This window comes from Neophocaena asiaeorientalis, unplaced genomic scaffold (genome assembly GCF_003031525.2).
Source record: "Neophocaena asiaeorientalis asiaeorientalis breed wild unplaced genomic scaffold, Neophocaena_asiaeorientalis_V1.1 scaffold379, whole genome shotgun sequence".
In the NCBI taxonomy this organism is placed as follows: domain Eukaryota; kingdom Metazoa; phylum Chordata; class Mammalia; order Artiodactyla; family Phocoenidae; genus Neophocaena; species Neophocaena asiaeorientalis.
Window position 1 is genome coordinate 401,777 of NW_020172145.1, and position 13,255 is coordinate 415,031.

At 34.3% G+C, this 13,255-nt stretch overlaps 1 protein-coding gene across 1 annotated transcript in view; it reads right to left on the bottom strand.

Moving 5' to 3' along the window:
• Window positions 1-1,889: 1,889 nt before the first annotated feature.
• The window catches only part of PLAA (phospholipase A2 activating protein), a 38,805-nt gene continuing 27,439 nt past the window's right edge, over window positions 1,890-13,255 (bottom strand). Inside the window, exons 10-14 of the mRNA XM_024754612.1 lie at window positions 12,842-12,913; window positions 9,918-9,986; window positions 7,324-7,425; window positions 5,623-5,787; window positions 1,890-4,589 (exon numbers count right to left, since the gene is read on the bottom strand). Coding sequence (XP_024610380.1) covers window positions 4,024-4,589; window positions 5,623-5,787; window positions 7,324-7,425; window positions 9,918-9,986; window positions 12,842-12,913 — 974 coding nt within the window. The 3' untranslated portion in view covers window positions 1,890-4,023. The remainder of the gene's footprint in view (window positions 4,590-5,622; window positions 5,788-7,323; window positions 7,426-9,917; window positions 9,987-12,841; window positions 12,914-13,255) is intronic.

A 13,255-nucleotide genomic window follows, 5' to 3' on the forward strand; every position in this document is an offset into this window, starting at 1 on the left:
GACCCCAGCCTTGGTGGGCACCCTGATTGCAGCCTCATGTGAAACAAAGAAGCAGAGGAACCAGCTAAGTTGTGGCAGGATTCCTCACTCACAGAAAATTTGAGATAATAAATGTGTGTTATTTTAAGTCCCTAAGTATTGAGGTAATTTATTAAGCAACAGTAGATAATACAGTAGGGTTATAAGAATGTTTTTTACAAATACAAAACGGGAGTAGTTAACATTCTGGTTTGGCCAACACACTTCAAAGTCAATGATAAAAAAAAAAAAAGAGATGGAGGAACTGTTGTAGATTAAGAGACCAAACAGCCATATAACCAAATAACTAAATTCAATACATAGACCTTGATTTTTTAGATTAGATCCTTTAGAACAAAAGTTATAAAAAACATTCTTAGGACAATGAGGAAATTTGAATATACACTGGATATTAGATGTTATGAAATTACTAATTCTTTTAGTATGTGGTTATTAATAAGAATATTCTTTAAAATGTTTTTTTCTTAAAAGATGCATAATGAATTATTTAGTTGATAAGTGTGTTATTTGTAACTTATTTTAAAATAATTTCAAATGGAAGTATTAACAAGAGATAAAGCAAATATGGCAAAATGTTAACAACTGCAGAACCTAGTTGGCACGTCCATGGGTGTTCATTGTATGTATGAACATTTTCATTAAAAAATTGAAACACATGGAAAAATGTTAAATGAGCCTTCAAAATTGTATTTATAATGACAACTACACTGTGCTACAGACTGAATGTGCCTCCTCAAAATATGTTGAAACCTAATCTCCTACATAATGGTATTTGGAGGTGGAGCCTTTGGGAGGTGATTAGATCATGAGAGGGGAGCCCTCAGGATTGAGGGGTCCCCAGAGAGCTCCCCCTCCCTTCTGCCATGCTAGGACACAGGAAGACAGCATCTAAGAGCCAGAAAGTGGGCCCTTACCAAACACCAAATATGCCAGCACCTTTATCTTGGACGTTCCAGTCTCTGGAACTGTGAGAAGTAAATGTTTGTTGTTTAAGCCACCAAATCTATGGTATTTTTGTTGTAGCAGCCAAAACAGACTGAGATACTGTGTATAATTTTCTACAGAAAAATGCACTAGAATTTAGAGTAATTATAAATTTTTTTTTTAATGATTGAATAACATTCCCTATTCTCAGGTGGGTAATTTATATCTCAAGACCTCTAGGAAGGATGATACAATCACTAATGATCCTCTATACATTTTATTATTTTTTTCACAAAATAACCATAATATACAGTGATAACTGCTAAGGAAGCCATAACCCAGTCTTATCCCCAGGATTATCTTTGTGAAAGTTTTTAGCTATGCTTCTTCCATTATTTTAAGAAGATTATGAGGTAGATAAAAAAAATTTGTCACATTGTTATTTAGTTGTAAATTCAGCTAGTCATGAAAAAAAATCATAACATGCTCATTTTATTTATTTACTGGCCACACCGTGTGGCATGGGGGATCTTAGTTCTCCAACCAGGGATCGAACCCTGCCCCCCTGCAGTGGAAGCGTGGAATGCTAACCACTGGACAGCCAGGGAATTCCCTAAAATGCTCATTTTTAAAAATGTAATGCCAGAGGGGGACTACAATAGTTAATGAATGAGAGACAATGATAACTTAGCTCTTTTGCAGGCAACTGTTTCTAATGCAATATGAAGGACATTAACTCCAAGACTTTTACCACTGGAGGTGATTTGGCACCATTTATCAAAGTTTAAAAATGTGCATTAACTTGACCCACCAATTCCAAGTATAAAATGTATCCGAAGGAATTAGTAAGAAACTTGTGAGATTTGCCATAGCATTGCTTGATAGCTGAAATAGGAAACAATGTCAGATAATAGGAAATGGGCACATCGATGTAACATATTTATTAAGGTGGAAATATGTGTACTATATGTCAAGTTTAAAAATCAGGTTATTGAACAATGTGTATCATACAATCCTTTTTTTAAAAAATAAAACATGTCTACATACCAATTGATATGGCACAAGATGTCAAGAATGATTCTCTCTGGGTAGTGGAATTATAGGCAATTTTAATTTAATGTGTGTGTGTTTTATTCAATGAATGTGCATTTTTCTATTCAGAAAAAAATAATAAGGGAATCATGGAAAAAAGTAACTTAAAAAAATCTTTAAAACAATTAGATCACCACTTATCACTTATCTTTCAAGTGGGATTTTTTTTCCTTTTTGCTAAACTGTATTTTGTAATTCTTCTTTAATAAACATAACAGTATAATAAAAGTGGTTATAAAAACACTTGCACACTAATGGGAAGCAAACAGTGTTTACCATTTGCCACCCCTTACGTTTTGAAGAGTAAACTCCTATTCTTAACGAAGACTTTACATCCTACCATTATTCAAAGGTACCTAGTATTTCAAACTATTGCAGATAAATTGTACTTACAATTGCATGCTAAACATGACATGTTAAAAAGAAAGCCCTGTATTGTAAGCACTGAACCAGGCTGACCCAGTTACACTCTTAATGCAGTCATTTAACTTTGACTTAACCCCCTAAATCCCAATTCAACAAAAAGCAAAGCACGGGTAACTAATGGAACCAGCAAACAATATTTAACGTCTGGGTACACACCAGAAAATTGCAATTTAATACTTAGCAAAATACATATCCCCTCAATTTACATTTTACCCATTCTCTTTTGATATTCCGAGAGTTTTTCCTTGGACTAATCTAGACAATCAAACCATTCCTCTCTTATTGGGGAGGGACTGTTCTTCTTAGACTGCAATTTGGCATTAAGCCAGGAAATTCATGGTTCTAAATATCATAAATGTTGGGAATGATGCTCACTATTTTAGATTAAGAATAGTTACACGTCTCTTAAGAAATTAAGGTTCTCTTAGACACAACAAATTATATAATTAATGGGTTGGTTCCTTCTTGGTGTTAGTTGCTAGGATGTTCATAGACAAATTTGTGATCCCTCCCTCTCTAGGAAGTATGGCATGGTTTGTACTTTTCCTTTTTTCCATCATGATTCATCCCACTATCTTTACTTCTGAAAATAGAGATAATATAACATCACCCTACATTTAACAGGATTTGGGAATTAAATATCCAAGTGTTTAGCACTATACCGGGACCATGTTAGAGGCTCAAAAACACTAATTTCCCATGACAGTCTCTGGACTTGCAAATAACAGTTTGATGTATTCTTGCTTGCTCAATTGCCTGATAATATTCAACACATTCCAAATTCCCTTTGATATAATGGAAATGACCAAAAATAGACAATCAGATATCGAAATTGGAATGAATAATGAAGTTACGTCAAATAGTGAAGGGGAAAAGAAACTGGACCATAAGCCTGTAGTCAATTTGGGGCTTCATCTGTCTGAACTGATACACGTAACACAGCTTAGTAATTTGCTTTTACTCCAACTAAAAATAAGCCATCAAACAAACTTTCTATATACAAAGGACTTAAATGAAGAAATTATTTTATATCTTTTCAATATATGGAATAATTTATAACAAACTTAATTTTAAAAATTCTAAAGTAGCTGTCCTAAAACAAAACCTTGAAATCAATCAGTGCTGTTGAAAGAATCCAGCAATGAAAATGAGTAGAGCAGAAATTAAATAAAAGACAACCACCACCAAGTAACAGTCTGGGGTATATAAGTAGTAAAGCAGATTACATAAATAAAAGCCCTTGTCTTCTCCTAGTTGGCTAAGGTAAGGGAACTACACCACTGTAGTTGTGTTGCTGTTGGTCATAGCTCATTCTTAATTTATATCTGAACTATTAAAAAACCTATCCCCATTACCCAGGAAAATTTCACAGTTCACCAGTGCAAAAATTTTATTTCTCCTTTGTTTCCCCTCCCCCGTCCCCACTTTACAAGATTTTACTTAATCCACAGCATTCTTTTCATCATCTGTAATCAGACGTGTGAAATGTGAGAAAAAAAAAAAAAACTTATCAATTTAAAATCTCAGTCCCCAAGCCCACTGTTACAGTAAATTTAGGATAAGTCTACAGCATTCACTTACTTTAGCTGGTTCTGATACCGAGGCATACTTTTTTATTTGAGAATCAACGCCTAAAGATTTGGCTAATTGTACAGCGTTTGAATCATCACTGATAAGTGTCCCAAGAGCCACAAGAAGTCTAAAAGTGGCTTCCAGGTCTTGTACAACTTCCAAGACTGTGCTAATTACTGACAAGCACTGAGCTTTCCCTTCAATGTTATGGTCTTTATGAAAACAAACAGAATAGTTCAGGGTTAATGTAGCCAGAGCAATGTGAATGTTCTTATTGCTCCCTGATTTCAGTTCTATTGCATGGGACAGTAGTGATTCCCTCTGGGACATCATGAGCTTTTGTCCTGCCTGGCCAACAAAACAATTGCAAAAAGTCCTGAGAGCAAGCAGCTGGTTTGCTGGCTTTCCTTTAGGGTTCAGAAGACTGATGAGATGGCTGCTGAACCGAGCTCCTTCTTTTTCATTGCAGAAGTTCTCATTCACACTGGGATGTTTAATTGATAACCGAAGAATATCAAGTGCAGGAAAGACAATATCTATTGAAAAGAAAAATTCATTAATGTTAAAAAAACGTTTTAAACATTAAAAATCATACGCCTGCTTTACAAAATGTGTGTACTTCTGAAACTTGTGTTAACTGATTTTTCATATTTATAGAAACTGTATTTACTGCTACAAGATCACATTACTTTAAAAATATGGTAAGTCTCCTGGGTTATTAAAATAGCTTGACATACAGTGAGTATTCAATAAATCTTTGTGCAAAGAATAGGATTGGGACCTTGCTTTTAAAAAATTCTAAAACAAGACCAAAGAATTGAGGGAAAGTTCTTTATAGGAGAACTCCAGTTCACAAATGCCAATAGGATGCTTATTATACACATTGGTGGAAGGATTTATATTTAAGGGACTGGGTAGACACCATGTAAATGAAGGCGCTGAACAATCTTAACATCGTTAAAAGTGAGGAAAGCAGAAATTATGGGCCCTGTGATATAAAGGTAGTATGCAACATCATTTATAAAGGATATTCACCTGAAAAAAACTACTGAACCAGAATCTTATTATGTCTAGCAGGAAAAGCAGAGATAGAGGAACACATTAAGTGATCAGCCAAATTCAAAATATAGGACATTTTGCAGGAAAAATGATTTTTTTCTCCAATAAATCAATTACATGAAAAAATAATGGGGAAGAGGACACTTTTAGAATAAAAAAGAGTTAATTAACTAAATAAAAGAAAACATACTTATAGCAAATGTTTGTAGCCTACGTTTAACAGGTCAGATAGTTTCGTGGATGGCTTGCAGGGAACCCACAAACGCTCTGAAAGAGTATACAAAATGGTCCATGTATGGGATCATTACATTACCTTCAGATTCTCTTAAGGTATGTGACCAAAGCAAGACTATGAGTTACAGTGGTATAGTGAATCCTTTTTGTGAAGTTTTTCCCAATGCGAATTTCAACTAACATGTCAACTTTTATTTAATCTAGAAACATCAGTAGTATGAAATTAAAAGATATACTTTCTGCTTTCTAGTTACATTTTAAAGAGTGTTTCTGTACCTTCAGGCCAGTTAACAGCTTTCCATAAAATCTGAAGTTGTTGGGCTGTGGGTTTTTCTGAAGAATTATTACATATTAGAGACAGTATCTTTTCAAGAAGTACCAAGTCATCCTCAGTTAACTTCTTCTCCTCCGATGCAGTTCCATTAAGTTCCTTCAGTTTACCTAGAACCCAAATCCAAACCTTCAATTTTCTCTAACTGTAATTAGGCAGATATATCACATAAATGCCAACATTTTCAATAAGAGTACTCTACCACACACCATGGGGAGGTAAGACTTTTCACAGCAATTATCAAAGACCATAAAACAAGAATAAGGCCTGGGAGTAATTTTAAGCTGAGTACAGTATAGAAAAAGAAAGATTACTGTGATGATTTTTATTTTACCTGTTGTCTTCTAAGATCTTCTAAAGCTTTTTGCTTTGAATAAGTTTTTAAGTATACCATATTTGTTATCATTTTGAATGCTTTTCAAAGTAGTATTATGTCATATATAAGTCAATCCCCTACTTTCTCAGAGAGAAAATTTATAACAACTTTTAGGCAACTTATGGCAACTTCTATGACTGCCAATGAAATACTCAAAAAGCTAAATGTGTATTTATATTTAATTTATTGACTTAGTTTCATCTGTACATTTGACATCACATTTTAAAAAAAACATTTAATTTGCTTCCCATAATATTGACATTTCATGAAACTATTTCTTTCAAACTCTTCACATGCATCTTCAATATCAGCATCTTTGTCATCATTAATGTTACTTTGAGTCATCTAACGCTATTTCCTCAAAAATTTTCATCTCAAAGAATAAAAAAGGCCAAATTTCCATCACAAAAGGTTTAAGAAGATACAATGTCCAAATTTACAAATTTTTATCTATCATAACTGGAAACTTGGATCTATTTCATTATTCTTCGGCATTAAAAATTGCTTAACACTAACAGAATATTAAAACAGTTTATTAAGGGAATGCAAAAAGAGATCTTTTATATTTGTACAAGAGTTTAAAAATGTCAAGTTGTCTAAAAGTGTGTATACACTTCTTTATTGTTCAAAAATAAAGCAATTAAGAAAAGACCTATGAATGATTTTTATAAAGATAGTATGAAGGATGATGAGAAACAAAACAAACCTCCCCAAAACAATAAGACCCCTGTCATATATTCAGGTATGTATGTAATCTTATCTCAATAGACTCTCACCATAATCTTTGAGGAAAACAGAGCTAGTAATACTCTCAGTCAAAAATAAACAAACAAAAAACAAAACAAAACCTAGTCATTTTGTTTTGAGGAAAACATTAACAGAAAAAGCAATGAAAGCCAACTGAGCAGTTTCATTTTTACAGACAAGATCTTTGTTTTTTAAATGCTTTACTCATTCGTTTTCATTATTTTTTTTCTGAAATCAGTTAAGAGCTTAGGGAATGTGACTGATATTTTTCCCCTTTAATTTTTTTTTCTCATTAAAGTCATCAAAAAGCATTTACTTATATTTGTGTAAGGTTTCTTATAAAGTATTAATGTCCATTATCAGATCGTGTATTTTTAGTTGACTCAGTTGTGTAATACCGAAATACAAGTCTCTGTCATGTAAGCACCTGGTTCCCAGCACATGCTTAGGACAGAAACAGCCTGAGAGCAACTCAAGGAGTCTGTGGACATGTGAGAAAACTACTTAATTAAAATACACTTACCTAATATTTGTGTAGGGTTTGCTTGATCAAAAGTGACAGCCTCTTTTTTAGGAAAATAAATATTCACTGTCTTAGATGCAGCTGATTGGTAGGCACTGTTCCCTATTTACAGGATAGAAGAAAGTGAAAATCATTCAGAGTGGTCAAGAGCAAGATTTTTCTAACTGATTTTTGTTTTCAAAATTACTGAGATACATAACTATTCAGTGCATGCAATAAAATAACAACCAACTTCAGAAAAAAAGAAAATAAATCCGTAAGATTTTATATACTGTATATATTTGTTAATATAATAAATTTTAGTTTTTGGAATGGGAGCTTCATTGTAAAACAAAGCCTTTCCATTTCATATTTTCTACATCTCTCATATTTTTAAGATTCAATCTAAACTGAAAGTTTTTAAAAGATCAAAGAACACAAAGCAATTATGAAACTTTCCATTTCCTTCTTCTCCAGGCATACTAATCTCTCTTTTCTCATTCCAAGTCATGTAGTAGGCACTGTCATTTTCTCCAATCATTTTCTACATCATTTTTATAAATCCCTCCCAAGTTGTAAGCTCCTGAAGGGCATATGTATTAACTTCTTGAGTCCCCATTATAGTAACACTAACTCAGTATCTGATGATGAACAAAAAACTGCCACAAGATGAAAATTCAACAATACTCAGTGTATACAGCTACTTCAACTAAAGCATAATTTAAATCTCATTTATGTCTTACATTCATTTCAAATCTTAATTTATACAACATTTTTGTTCTGACGTAAAATGAAGGTATTTTGCAAAAATATGAATAAAACATTTTAATCTTCTGCGTATATTAGGAATAGAAAGGGGGAAGGTAGATAAATGAAGAATGAGGTAAGTGCACAAAATTAATTCTGATTGCTTACAAAGCATAAAATATTTATTGACATGATCAAAGACACTGCCTGTACTCCTGGTTGTTAGAGTCTAGTTGTGGTAAGGAGAATTATCAAATCAAATCAAATTATCATCCAAACAATTAAATACAATGAAAAGTTCTCTGAAGGAAACGTATAGGATGCATTGAGAGCTTATGATAGACTAGAGGATCTAGCAAGAGGTATATGTGCATATCCAGGAAGTTTCACTGAATTCATTTAATAAATACTATACTGCAAAATTAAAGAAAAAGGAGGGAAAAAGCCAAACAATAATTACTGGTCAAAATAGCAAAGTAGAGGGCACAAGTATTCCCAAAGAGAACAGCAGTACCAAACTCCTGAGGTAGAAAACTGCATGCCATGCTCAAGACACTGATGCAGGCCAGTATGGAAGAAAAAAGGCAGAGAGGAATGTGATACAAGGCAAGAGAAAACAGTCAATGGGAAGCTATTACAGGGTTTTAATCAAGGGAGGGGCATAAACAGAGGACGACTGAGAGACCAATTTGGAGGCCATTATTTCATCGGTCTAGGTGAGAGATGACAGTGGCTTAGATAAGGTATACAAAGGTCCATTACATACACAAACTGTTAAAAACTTTAATTTCTTAAAAATGAGAGGAAGCACTGTTAACTTTAAGACTCTTTTGTAATACAACAGGTATAACATTACTAAGAATTTATTCCGTATAAAATGATTTACATATATTTCGTAATTTTAAACTCTTATTTCTAGGAAGTAGATATAACTGTACAAATGAGAAAAAGAGAGGCACAGAAACAGAATGACTTGCTCAAGGTAAAACACATAAAAAGTAGTGGAACTGAGATTTGAGTCTAAGCATTCTCACTCCAGAGTCCTTAATCTTAATTATTTACTACATTAAACTTCAATACTGCCAACCAATGTTACTTTCACAATGAAAAAATAGCTTAAAAAATCATATACCAACTTAGTTCTCAAGTAGAGTGGTGGGTTTATTAATATTTTATTATGCTCAATAACATATATGTCACACATATTCTCTTGTATAAAATAATAGGGAAATATATATGCCAAGAGATCTGTCAAGCTTACAAGAGGTGAACCACAAGTTCAGTTCTGCGTTTTATGGCAGCCTATACAGAGTAAAAAAGTATGCCTGCATATATTCAACAATGCTAAACAAGTAAGATGTGTCAGGGTTTAGGCTGGATACTAAGAAGTTAGTTGCTCAGGGAAAAGCCAAATATTCCAGACCTAAATCGTAAAAGCAAATTCTTTCCTGAGTCCTCTCAATGTGTAAATGTATTCTAAACACATTAAGTATGTAAGAATGAAGTGGAAGAGATGGGAATAACTCAGATTTTGTAAGGATAGTGAGGAAACCAGCCTTAACACAGTAGAACAGCAGTTTTCAATCCTGGCTGCACATGAGAAAATTATAAAACTACTCTTGCTAAGATCCCAACCCAGAGCAACATCAGATCAAGTGAGCATCGCTGGGGATGAGGTTGAAGTAGTTTTTCTAAGCTCCCCAGATGATTCTAATGTGCAGTAATGACACAATTCTGAGAACGCTCTAAAAGCCAGGTCAAAAGTTTGGTCTTGATTTACTGTATAAAAAGTTTTCCAGCAAGAAGAAGATGCCAATTTCCTTAACCTTTCATTACATAAAAAAAAAGAGGAAATGAAAAATGTGTACCTGTAAATGGATCAACTCCAGCCATAGTAGTTCCCATACTTGCAGACCCGGGTACATACCGACCACCACCTAAAATGCAATAATACTCCTAGTAAGCATAGGTAACAGCAAATGATAAAGTTCAAACTGCTCCTTCTTTACACAGAATGACTTATTTTCATTAGTCACACTTCAGAATGACATCTTAATAAAACAGCTGTAAATTTAATACAGCAAAACGCTTAGAACAGTATCTGGCATGCAGTTAGATCTCAATAAAATTAGCCAGAAAAGTAATTCTCAAGTTATAAAATAAATATTACATGCCTTATATACTATAATTATAGAAGTTTAATGAATTATAAAAGCATTAATAGATTGGAGAGAAAGAAAGTCAAAAGTTTCCATAATGAAATGTGAACACTATTTTATTGAAATGGAGACGGGATTAGTTGGCACATAAGACAAATAGAAAAGAAACTAGGTAAGAGTTAGGGATGCTATGATAATAGCCCAGTCTCAAATCTGAGAATACTTGTAGCTGCTTTATTGAAAATGGAAAGAAAGAAAGAAACAGGAAAAACAAGTGCAGAGAGAGAATCAGCAGGATTTGGAGATGTTCGGAGTCCTGGATCAGCCTTTGTGGGAAGAAGAAAGATGAGCTATTGTTCTAGCCCCTCTAAGCTTAATATTCAGGAGTTGGTATAACCAGTGCAACAGATACAGAAAAAGCAAACAAAACTAAAAAACAAAACTGCAGATGTGAACAGGATTCATTGAAATAATGAAGAACACAGAATAAGTGGATTTGCTGAGTTTTTACCATATGCTGGCTAGCATGCTAAGCATCTTATATGCATGAATCATTTAAATATTAATTAGAGATCATTATTATATAATATTTCAGAAGAGGAAGGCTGAATAATTTGCCCAAGGCATTATTATGAGGCAGAAAGTAGTCCTACACTGTTCCAAATGTGGTTCTCTGACCACCTGAATGAGAGTCACTGGTTCAATATGCAGACTCCCAGGGCCTGCCCGTAAAAGCCTAGTAGTTCTCCAAATTAGCTTCACTTTAGAAACCAATAGGGAGCCTTTAAAACTACCTAAACAGCAAACCACATCCGAGACCATATAATCAGAATTCCTGGGGAAGGGATCCGACTCTGAGTATTTTTAACCTCCTCACTAATCTAGTGTATCAGAATCTCTGGGTGGGACCTTGCAATAACTAACTTAAACAAGCATCTCATATGATTCTAACTGACATTAAATGTTTGAGAATCATATAAATGAGGAAAAGGAAAAAGAATTAAGATTGACCTTAAGTGAGAAGCAAGATGGGTAATGTTTTGGCCCCAGTGCTGTTGGTAAAACTGGAGGAACAACATCAACAATAGTAATAGCTAACATATATTGAGGGCTTAAATATATTCCAGGCATTTTGCTAAACACTTTATATGTACTATACCACTTAATTTTTATAATATCTCAATACGGCAAACGTTTTTACCTATCTTTTATAACAGTGTGGTTCAGTTAACCTATTAATTCCATAATTCTCTTGGACTTTTAGTATGCTATCTTGCATATCTCCATAATCAGTGCATCTTCTGAGTTACTGACACTGTGCTCCAGTTACGATGGCCCCAGTTGTTCTCTTGATTTTGCTGGTACCGTTTGAAGCTTGGTATATTCTTTCTGTTCCAAAAAAAAGCTGCTAATGAGATTCAGGAACTCTGTTGTTCTAAGTTTCAGAGCATCACTGTGCCTGAATATGCTGATAGAGAAAGTTATCATCTTACCTACTCTTCAGATCCTTACTGCCTTTTCAGGGTCACCAAAGACTTCCTTAATAGCCATCACGCTATCCCAACATTTAGCTTGATAGTTGGCTTCTGTAGTACACTGGTACACTGCACAGGGTACAGCTATTTATTTGCATCTGGGCCACCAATGCATTCTCAGGAGAAGGGAAGCTCACTGAGAGCAGTTCACAACTTCGTGATACTGACCCACGGTTGTGTGTTGGTCCCATCTATGGTTTAGAAAGGACTACACGGTCACTTTTAGAGCTCACAGTACTAAGTCTGCAAGGCCAATAGATACCATAAATACTACGAATTTCTTCCCAAATTTGGTATATTGTCCAGGAACTCTGGCTGAAGATCCAACAACAGCATCATAAAATACATCAAATGCTATTCTGAAAACAGAGATTTCTTCAGTTGTATTAAAGTCCAATTTTTTTCCAGTAGTGTTGATGCTGAGGCATGCATACCTTTGGTAAATAAAGTCACTTTGAAGAGACACCAACACCTCCAGGGCTTCATGAAGGCCATTAATAACTTAGATTAGGAAGACTAATCCTGGGTAGCTGGGTGGATTGTCTCCTTCCATGCTAAAGGCAAATTATGCCTGGGCAAACTTCTTGACTGCACTGCTCCATCCAATCTCAGGGACTCACATGGCTCCTTCTCTGCTCGTGATCAGTAGCATCTCGCCAGTGATAGCACTCATGCTGTGTCTTGGTTGGTGGATTCCCCTATTATCTAATTTCACAGATAAAAAAAATAGGCTCAGACAGGTTAAGTAACTTGCCAACTTCTCATAGCAAGTAAGTGGTAGAGCCAGATTTTGAACCAAGGTCTGTCTGACTCTAAAATCTATGAACTTAATGACTCTGCTCTCCTTCCAGGAAGGACCACTGGAGAAAATGATGAATTTTAATAATATGTTATTAAAAGTCATGAGGAAAGCTATAAAAGTACTCGAGGAAAAAGAAAAAATTAGAAGTTAAAGAAAAGGAGATCCATCAAGATTGGAAACACAGATAATAAGGGAATTATCAGTTACTGGATAATATCTTCAAAATGTAAAGCTATATAATACAAAATGTTATACATTTAGTGAAGAAAGACATATTGATCAAAACTGCTTCCCACCTGTAAAAGGATCTGCTGCAGGCAGTGTGTTAGAAGATCCTGATGAAGAGCCTGGAACATACCGACCACCACCTGTGCATGCAAACAAAGAAAAGTCTCAAGTATGCCAGAATCCTGCATTTCATAAATGGCACATTGCTTACATCAGAAGATTCTAAATTTGGGGAGAAATAAAAGAGCAAGGCTGTCCCATGACAGAATAAGAGGAGTTACAGTCAGAAGTCTTATAGTTGGAAAGGTTAGTAAGAAACTAGAATTTCAGTGATTCTCCAAGTTTTATTTTTGTTAACTTTAATCCTTTATTATATCTTAGCTTCTGCACTTAAATATTAAAATAACTAGGAATTCAAATATAAAAAGATAAATTGCAGTTGGTCTCTGACCTAAATAATATACACATACAATCAGTTCCTG